This window comes from Ictalurus furcatus, chromosome 24 (genome assembly GCF_023375685.1).
Source record: "Ictalurus furcatus strain D&B chromosome 24, Billie_1.0, whole genome shotgun sequence".
In the NCBI taxonomy this organism is placed as follows: domain Eukaryota; kingdom Metazoa; phylum Chordata; class Actinopteri; order Siluriformes; family Ictaluridae; genus Ictalurus; species Ictalurus furcatus.
The window spans coordinates 490001-500000 of NC_071278.1; the positions used below are offsets into that span (position 1 = coordinate 490001).

General features: G+C 43.4%; 2 protein-coding genes and 1 non-coding gene across 4 annotated transcripts in view; 1 reads left to right on the top strand and 2 right to left on the bottom strand.

Annotated features, from left to right (window-relative positions):
- Nucleotides 1–3327: 3327 nt before the first annotated feature.
- Nucleotides 3328–6032, bottom strand: LOC128600844 (nucleoside diphosphate kinase B). The gene is made up of 5 exons (XM_053613558.1): nucleotides 5930–6032; nucleotides 4583–4715; nucleotides 3997–4098; nucleotides 3804–3916; nucleotides 3328–3569 (listed from the first exon to the last, which is right to left on the bottom strand). Exons 2-5 carry the CDS (start codon nucleotides 4709–4711, stop codon nucleotides 3452–3454), a joined length of 462 nt encoding a protein of 153 aa, XP_053469533.1. The 5' UTR covers nucleotides 4712–4715; nucleotides 5930–6032; the 3' UTR covers nucleotides 3328–3451.
- LOC128600849 (small nucleolar RNA SNORA49) lies at nucleotides 4423–4552 on the bottom strand. Its single transcript, XR_008384613.1, has one exon. It is a non-coding gene; the product is annotated as a small nucleolar RNA SNORA49 (small nucleolar RNA).
- A 116-nt stretch (nucleotides 6033–6148) lies between the features above and the next one.
- utp18 (UTP18 small subunit processome component) overlaps nucleotides 6149–10000 on the top strand; it is an 8366-nt gene continuing 4514 nt past the window's right edge. Inside the window, exons 1-10 of one of the 2 annotated variants that reach the window (XM_053613556.1) lie at nucleotides 6149–6903; nucleotides 7040–7164; nucleotides 7638–7733; nucleotides 7829–7897; nucleotides 8224–8323; nucleotides 8468–8593; nucleotides 8740–8914; nucleotides 9059–9159; nucleotides 9340–9430; nucleotides 9526–9649. In XM_053613556.1, coding sequence (XP_053469531.1) covers nucleotides 6700–6903; nucleotides 7040–7164; nucleotides 7638–7733; nucleotides 7829–7897; nucleotides 8224–8323; nucleotides 8468–8593; nucleotides 8740–8914; nucleotides 9059–9159; nucleotides 9340–9430; nucleotides 9526–9649 — 1211 coding nt within the window. In that variant the 5' untranslated portion in view covers nucleotides 6149–6699. Of the gene's footprint in view, nucleotides 6904–7039; nucleotides 7165–7637; nucleotides 7734–7828; nucleotides 7898–8216; nucleotides 8324–8467; nucleotides 8594–8739; nucleotides 8915–9058; nucleotides 9160–9339; nucleotides 9431–9525; nucleotides 9650–10000 lie in introns of both variants that reach the window. The other variant, XM_053613554.1, reaches the window with a different exon arrangement.

Here is a 10000-nt window from a genome sequence, read left to right on the forward strand (position 1 = left end):
ATACTGTAACACACACACACACACACACACACACACACACACACACATACATACACACACGCGCACACACACACACACACGCATTAAGCTGCACAAATGACCACAGGCCTGACTAAACTTCCTCACAGCAGAGAAAATAATCCAAACTCATTTTTGGTTTATTACATTATTATTATTATTATTATTATTATTATTGTTATTATTATTATTATTATTATTATTGTTATTGTTATTATTATTATTATTATTGTTGTTGTTGTTATTATTATTATTATTATTATTATTATTATTATTATTTAATAATAACTCAGTGAGGAAGCCGAGGAAGAACAGCAGGAGATAAACTGTCCAAGATGGAGCTCAGGAAGGAAAAACTTTTGAGGACCGCATCCTCAGCAGGTGGAGAACATTCTCACGTTCTCCTCGGACCTGCTCCGTGACCCACTGGAAGGTTTCTTTTTTCATGTTAAAGAACGGACGAGTCAGATGTATTTATAAATAAATAAACAGTCAGTGGACATCACTTTAACTCTGGGTAGAACTTCAACCACACCTGGAACTGTAGGTACACACTCCTGTTCCTGTTCTCCTTCAGCTCTTACTGCTGAGATCTACAACCTCCTGCTCCTCTCTGGTTCCTCCTCATGAAGTCTTGATCAGTCTGATGTTCTTCAGAGCCACGAGTTCACACTTTTTCACTGTAGCTTCAGTTACATTTCACACTCAAGGTTTGCACGTTAACACACAGTGTGTGTGTGTGTGTGTGTGTGTGTGTGTGTGTGTGTTTCCTGCCACACATTCTTCTCCTCCATTCTGTAACTTTTTCTAAAACAATGAACATAATTGTTTTTAATTAATAACATTTTTTTAAAGAATATTGAAGTTATGTGTTTCTGCATCTATAAAAACAAACCTTCACTACTTTCTACATTTTATTTTTTTGTCTTTGATAAAGATTCATTCAGAACAAAAGGATTAATTCATTATCTCATCACCGAACACAGAGAAAGAACGCCAGCGCTTCTGCACAAGTTTATTTCTGTAACGTCACTCCCTGACTCTAATCTCTCCCTGACTCTAATCTCTCCCTAACTCTAATCTCCCCCTAACTCTAATCTCCCCCTAACTCTAATCTCCCCCTGACTCTAATCTCCCCCTGACTCTAATCTCTCCCTGACTCTAATCTCTCCTAACTCTAATCTCTCCCTAACTCTAATCTCCCCCTAACTCTAATCTCCCCCTAACTCTAATCTCCCCCTGACTCTAATCTCCCCCTGACTCTAATCTCTCCCTGACTCTAATCTCTCCTAACTCTAATCTCTCCCTGACTCTAATCTCCCCCTGACTCTAATCTCTCCCTGACTCTAATCTCCCCCTGACTCTAATCTCTCCCTGACTCTAATCTCTCCTAACTCTAATCTCCCCCTAACTCTAATCTCTCCCTGACTCTAATCTCCCCCTAACTCTAATCTCTCCCTGACTCTAATCTCTCCCTAACTCTAATCTCCCCCTGACTCTAATCTCTCCCTAACTCTAATCTCTCCCTGACTCTAATCTCTCCCTAACTCTAATCTCTCCCTAACTCTAATCTCCCCCTGACTCTAATCTCCCCCTGACTCTAATCTCTCCCTAACTCTAATCTCTCCCTAACTCTAATCTCCCCCTGACTCTAATCTCTCCTTGACTCTAATCTCCCCCTGACTCTAATCTCTCCCTAACTCTAATCTCCCCCTGACTCTAATCTCCCCCTGACTCTAATCTCCCCCTAACTCTAATCTCTACCTAACTTCCTAACCTAACATGGTAAATACACATTACCGTTTATTTATTTATTGTAAAATGACCACATGGTGCTAAAAACATGAAAACAGCTCTTTTTCCAGTTTTTGTGTAAATTTTTGGATTGTTATGAAGACATCAGTGTCCATCAGTACACACACACCTCATACTCGCATATCAAAACAAAATAAATATCTTTCTAGTTTCATTATGAATTTGCTTGATATAAAATGAATAAAACAGCATCTTATTTATCTTTATTTTACCATAAAGTCCCACTGAGAGAACGGGCCAAGCCACGGAAACTCACAACTACATTTAAACACAACATATACAGCATGATGTGCACAAATCCACACAGAAAACACACACACACACACACACACACACACACACACAGAGGCCTCTGATGAAAAACAATCACACGCCTCCTTCTCCACATTCTTTATGATGCCGTTAAATTCATCAACGCATATAAATATCTCATTTAATTTCCATGTCCAAGCTGCACAACAGGAAAACACCTTCAAGACTAACATCACTGTGAGCACAGTCAGGCTGGAGAGCCAGATGTTCCAGATGTTCCAACTGTATGTCAGGATGTAAAATGTGTATAGACAGGTAGTTTAGTACCTAAGAGACCTCATGCTACAGAATGTACACTCGGACTCTACTCAGAATGAAGAGTATCAGGTGGAAAGCGTCACACTTCAGATTTCCACAAGATGGCGACAAAAGCGTTATATTCTATCACTCCTTCCTTTATCCTCTTCTTCTTCCTTATCCTGCTTTCCCCCTTTTTATCTTCTTACCTTTCTTTAATCTTCTTTAATTTTTCTTCCATGTTTCAATTGTTTTATTAATAAATAGTTTTTAATAAAAGAATGTTTTCATGTATGCTGCTTCGGTGGTGTTAGATCAGCAGAAACACACACAGGAAATAAAATTAATTTTCCCTCTAACAACATCCCCTGTGACCTCGGTGTGTGTGTGTGTGTACGCACGTGCCCATGCCTGTGTTCATGTTTCTGTCCTGTGCTCATATTAAAAGCTCCTGTGACATAAAACTAAACGGTGTACATTTAAATAAGGATATGAATCTGAAGTTTATACAGTAAATGTTCCAAAAAAGGTATATGTAAGCAACTTTTCCCCCTTTACACTTTATTCTGTTATTCTTTGCCTACTTCCTGTTCTTTAATTAATTTTTCAACATTTCTTCCCCATCCTTTCTTCCTTCTCTACTCCACTTCCCCTAACCCTGCTGTATTCTTTCCCCAAACTTCATATTTATAACTTCATCTGCTTTACTTTCAGTCCCTCCAGCACACAGGGTTCTCCTCTCTACACCCTCCACCGGGGGGGGGGGGGGGAAAGCACACCAGTGAACCCGAGGGGTCGAGGGATATTTTGGAGTGCCTCCCACATGTTCCATACCTATTCATTAACAAGCATGGCCACACCCCCTGCAATAAGGGCATATAAATATCAGTATGTGAATGCGGTGTGTGTAGTGTACACGGTGAAGGGGAGACACACACAGATGAGAACACTTTCACGAAGACTTTATTAAATGCGCCAGTTATAAACTCAAAAGGTACAGAGTTGAAAGGGAACAGATGTGAGTTCAGACTGAACCAAATGGAGATGGAGGGAGATGGTATGGTCCACTTTACTCGTAGATCCAGCTGAAAGCGCAGCTCTTGAAGGAGACCAGCTCCTCAGGTTTAAACCACAGGGAGATCTCTTTATTGGCACTTTCTACAGAGTCACTACCGTGGATGATGTTCCTGTACACACACACACACACACACACAAAGTTCAGAGTGAAGTTATTCATGCTCCATTTATAAACCTATTGGATGCCCCACAATGCATTATGCATAATACTGCATCATGAACACTAAACATTGAATTTAGAACTCTACTTCCTGTTGTAGCAAATATCTAAACTTCTCACCTGGCCCCCGCCCCACAAGCCAGTTACCTCACCTGGCCCCCACCCCACAAGCCAGTTACCTCACCTGCCCACTTCGATACAGAAGTCTCCTCTGATGGTGCCGGGCTTGGAGTCGGCCGGGTTCGTCTCTCCCAGCATCACACGACCCGTCTTCACCACGTTCAGACCCTCCCATACCTCACACACATACACACGGTTAGCATTATCCTGTGCTAATCTATAAGACACTGCTGTGCATTACAGGTGAACTCCCTCACCATGGCAACAACAGGTCCGGAGCTCATGTATTTGACGAGGCCAGGGTAGAAGGGGCGGTCCTTCAGGTCAATGTAGTGCTGCTTCAACAGATCCTCAGACGCCTGCGTTACACACACACACAGTTTCAGACACCTTAAGGACAGAGTTTATGCTTCTTTGCAGTTTCTCTGAAAAATGAGAAGCTGCATGTTTAATGTATTAACTTAGAGAAAATAAAGAAGAGGGAGAAGGCTGGTGAGGGAGCGAGTGTTTATAGCTGCTACAACACAAGTGACAACAGGAAGTAACTTGTTTCTGTAACTATAAACAGATAAAAAGTACATGTCACTCTTTAAGCTGAAGTTGTAGACAAGCTGCTGCAGTAAAAGAGGAATAGAATCTTGTGATTACATGTGCTAGCTGTTAGCACACAGGCTAATGATTAGCATGTTCACTCCACCAGTAGTCCTGCACTGACTAACCCCAGTGAAAGTGTGTGGTGGAGCGGTTAGTGTTTCCCCCGTCAATGCCAGACCACATCACAGAGTCAGACAGGCTGGAGTAAGGAAGGGGCAGAGTGTGAGCGCATCATGCAAACACACTCACCTGAAGGAACTTGAGAGCGACGAGGCGGAAGCCTTTCTGCTCGAAGCGTTTGATGATGTCACCAACGAGTCCTCGCTGAACTCCGTCAGGTTTGATGGCGATGAAGGTGCGTTCAGCCTTGGCAGCCATGACACTGAACACACACACCAAGTTACACGTTTAAGAAACCTCAGTGATAACTGTAATAAAGCTGTTACAGCATAGTCCATCAGCACCAGCTGCTTAATAACATTCCCCATGTAGTGCAGCTTTACAGGGAGATGGAGACCTCTGGGATTTGGCCAGCACTGGATTTATTACAACTATTGCTTGCTTTTGATTTTCCCCTGTAAATACTTGTATTTACATTTGACAAGTATTTAGTTATACAACATTAAACCTGAGAATGACCATTTAAACTGTATGTAGTTCATCAGCATTTACACACATACACACACTATAGGATGAGTAAATATAGTGCAGAGACAGACGACTTTATACACTAGATGACCATATAAGGATTTTATATAAACTACACAATGCTCTAATCACACACACACACACACACACACACACACACACACACAGTGTTTATATACAGCACGCTGAGCTGAGCAGGGAAATGGATCTGAGGTTTATGATCTCATCACCCCATGTAGTGCACATCTATAGTGGAGTACAGAGATCTGGGATCGAGCCAAAGACGAAGCACCGTGTGAGGGGAAAGAGGAAAAAACTACGCGAATGTTAAGATAATTTCTTCCTACTAAAGGTTTTTTAAACAAAAAAAAAATAAACCTTATACTTTTAACGGGAAACAATCCTTATGTTCGGCATGTCCCGACACTGATGTTCAGATTTTTTTTTATATACATAAAGCTATTTATTTATTTATATAATTTTTATAGTAAAGCAGTGAGGTCTACGCTGCACGTTTAAGCGACGCCATTTTAAAGTTCACGTAAATTCTCGCGAGATTTCCAGATCTCCAGACGATGGCCAGCGCTCATTCCGCAGCTCGTGCGATTCCGTGTAGCCCACAGGTCCTGTCAGAAACACCGCTTCCCGAGGCGCTACTCCAGTTAGCTTAGCATCACCAGCTCTTAAACCCATATTATAGACCAAGCATTGAAAACGAGCTGATACAGAATGTTTTCAGGAACAAATAATATAAGCATCAGTTAATTTGTGACTGATTTAGCTTCCGATAATTAGCTACAACTTGGGAGTTAACGCTTAGAAAAAGAAAAAAAAGAAGAAAAAAAGCTCGCGCAGTTTAAGCTGTAGCTGAAGTGCCGGGATGAATTGTTTAAAAAAACGAGAGAAATGCAGTAAAACGACCCAATAATTAAGATTAACTGTACACACCTATGCGGTGAGAGACCGGGACAGAGAGACACTCCGAGCTGGAAAGGAAACGAGCGAGAAGTAGCTGAGCGCTCAGGGTGTTTATATAGTAAGGGCCGATAAAGTGGGCGGGGTTTAGTTGAAGAGCTGGACGTTTGCGTTCTTGATTGGTCAAGGCGTGATTTGATTGGCAGATGCAAGTAGCGCGACGACGCTGATTTTTTTAGTCTTTTCCTGCGACTTTATAATATTTTTTATTAATATTTTTTTTTCTGAAGTCGCACTTGATCACTAAAACATCAGTCATTGTTTTACAATTAGTTAACATTCACTAAAATTATTTTGTTGTTGTTTTTTTACTTTCGTACTAGTATCCAATTTGTCCTCCGAGCATAACTATTTAAATATTTTCCCCCAAATATACACTCACTCAGGAGTTTTTAATATTCTACATTTATATATTACATATTTTACTAAGGTGATGAAACTTTTTTTATCAGAAACGCATCTCTACATGCTTTTCACTTAAAATAAATTGAGGTGTAATTCTCGCAGGCGGAAAAAAGCACTGGTTTGAAACTTTGAAGGTCAGAGACTTTTATAGTACAAACCGGAAAAAGGGGGGGGAGAGAGAAAAAACTTCCGGGGTCGTGGGGCACCAAACCGGACGTCAATCCAGGCACGGTGGAAAACATGGCGCATGCTGAGTGTTGTGTGTAGTTTCGTGGTTAAAGTTAATGTGTGTGTTAATAATATTAATAAAAGGTTAGTTGGTGATTAATCGGTGAGTGATGGAGGGGGGAAAAGCGCGTGATAAAGTGAAAAGGCCGCGGTTAGAGGAAGGAGGCGCTCCTGTAGAAGCTGCACGTGAGGAACAGAAGAAGAGGAGGAAACACGCCGAGGAGCTGAAGGCTTTAGGAGAAGAAGATGAGTCTGTGAAGTTGCTGGAGGAGCTGGTGTTCGGAGCTGAGGAGGAACTGCTGGAGCGCTTACAGGTCAGTTTAACACCGGAAACACGTTCTTCAACAACTACTAGTTACATTCCTGTGACTTCTAGCTCGTTTATGAATTAAAACATTGTGATTGATTGATTGATTGTGTGTGTGTGTGTGTGTGTGTGTGTGAGATCAGCACGGTGATGATGAGAAGGAGGATGAGGACACCAGTGACTCGGAGACGGAGAACGAGGCGAGGCTTCATCCTCCCACAGAGAGGAAAGCCGTGTGGGAGGATGAGGATGATGAGGTGGAGGAAGAGTAAGTGCTCAGTCTGCGGGTCAAAGGTCACACCACCTGTTACGTTCAAACTAATACAGAGACGTGTGCGCTCAATCAAATATTTCTGTAAAGCTTGAGCGTGTACTGTAAAGTTCAGAGTGTGTGAATCGATTCTTGGGGATGAAATCATCCTCGGAAATCCTCTTTCATTTACTGGTCAGAATTACAGGGATGAAAACGTAAAGAAACCGTTACTGAGTGTATGCACAGAGCCGGCACTAGCTAAACGTTTCGATAATTATATAAATGACGAGTTTAAAACTTTTGTGTGTCGCGTCCAGCGTTTATTTTCCCTCAGATCTCGTGGATATTTGTGCAGCGCTACAGCTCGGTGCTCTGGTCCAGTTTATCAGCTCTGAATTCATGCACAAAACACACGGCATGTCTGACTGGTTTAGACGCAGCGTTTAGACTCTCAGGTGTAGTAATATCTGTACCGTGTCTCTCTACAGCGTGGACATGACGCATCGTTTCCGTAAGGACTTCGTCCGGAGTGACGCAGAGGCCTCCATGTCCAAACACAGTCTGCAGCAGCGCCTCAAAGAGCAGTGAGACTCTCTCACGCACGCACGCACGCACACACACACACACTCATTGCACAGAGACAGGTTATATCCACACTCACTTGTCTCACCTTTGTTAGGTTCCAGAAGGCGATGGGCGGAGTCCCATCCTGGGCCGAGACCACCGTGAAGAAAAGCAAGAGGAAAGGTACTGATTCGTCTTCAGGATGTGACTCGGAATCATTTTGAAGGATCACTTTAACGCACACACACATTCCCACTTCAGTCTCTTTATTTTTCTCTCAGAAGATTCTGAATCATTCAGAAGAAGCATTTAAACTGAACAGACACACACACCACTTCCACTGCAGTTTCTCTCCTGGATGATTCTGAATCATTTTAAAGAATCATTTAAACGACACACACGTTTCTACTCTATCCTTATCTCTCAGGTGATTCTGAATCATTTTGAAGAATTGTTTGAAACCACACGCACCTTCTTACATTGTGTGTTTATTTGTCACTCAGGTGATGATGATGATGAGGAGGAGGATGAAGATGATGATGATGAGTTGCTGAAGAGGACGGGGAATTATGTTGCTGCCTCTGAAGCTCTCCCTAAAGGCATTATTAAGGTGTGTGTGTGTGTGTGTGTGTGTGTAATATAAATAAATGAAGAGTCTCTCCATGGCTGAGTGTGTCTGATTGGCTGGCGCTTTCTGATGATGTCATCTCAGCACCCTGAGCTCAGACATGTTGTTGTGTTTCTCTCTCTGCAGTTAAAGAAATGTCTGAATGCTAACAACGCTAACCCGGGTCAAGGTCTCCTGACCTCGGTGCAGTTCCACACGTCTGCTCAGGTGGTCCTCACCGCCGGCCTGGATCACACCATCTCCCTCTTCCAGGTGCACAGCGTCCTCTAGTGGACCGAGCATGAATTACAGCCTCTGTGCTGATGTTAATGAATGACCGTAATCAGGAGGCTGCAGTGCGGAGTATAAGCTCACACAGATACACATCAGGAGCTTCTGTCCTCTCTCTCTCCTCTCAGGTGGACGGTAAGACCAATCCCAAGATCCAGAGCATCCACTTGGAGAAATTCCCGGTGAATAAGGCGTGTTTCAGCGCAGACGGAGAGCAGGTGGTGGCCACAGGCATGTGGAACAAACTCTTCTACATCTACGACATGATGGAGGGGAAGATCATCCCTGTGCCCAGGGTCAGAGGTCAGAGCATAGACAGTGCATGAGACACCATCTCTCTTCAACATGTCTCTGCTTTATGTTCCACCAGAAGAGCAGGAGACGTGTGAGAGAGAGTTCACTCTGAAGTGCTCGGTCATTCATTTCTCTCCCCTGTTCCTCCTGCAGGTCTCACTGAGCAGAGAGTGAAGGAGTTCGAAGTGTCTCCTGATGGACAGTTCCTGCTCCTCACCGGTTCCTCAGGGTTCCTCCACCTCATGACCATGAAGGTACAGGAGTGTGTTCTTCTCTCAGCTCAGCATTTAAACACAATCACATCAGCACACACACACACACACACAACACTATTCTCACTTCTCTCTCTCTCTGTATATGTCTGTGTGTCTTTCTCTCCATTTGTGTGTGTGTATGTGTGTGTGTGTGTGTGTGTGTGTGTGTGTGTGTTTTAGACGAGGGAGGTGGTGCGCAGTATGAAAGTTAATGGCAATGTGTGTGCAGCAGCGTTTAACTCGGACAGCAGTAAAATCTTCACCAACTCAGGTACATCATCATCTGTGAGTGTGTGTGTGTGAGTGTGTGTGTGTGTGTGTGTGTGTGAGTGTGTTTATATGAAAGTAACTGTGTGTGTGTTTCAGAGGAGGGGGAGGTGTATATCTGGGATGTGAGGAGCAGTAAGTGTGTGAACAGGTTTGCAGATGACGGCTGTGTGACTGCGACGTCTCTCGCTGTGTCTAAAGACGACCGATACCTGGCCTGTGGGTGAGTCAGTTCCCCAAACACACACTCACTCACTCTCTCTCCGTCTCTAAATATCATACTGTGCAAAAGTTTAAACACCCCAAAACCCTCAGTCATTTTTAGATAATTACGTAATAAATCTGATTAGTGGACGTGACTTTAACTCTATAAGCGTACACACTCGGTCCCTGCAGATCACACACTCGGTCCCTGCAGGATCACACACTTGGTGCCTGCAGATCACACACTCGGTCCCTGCAGGATCACACACTCGGTGCCTGCAGATCACACACTCGGTGCCTGCAGATCACACACTCGGTCCCTGCAGGATCACACACTCGGTGCCTGCAGATCACACACTCGGTCCCTGCA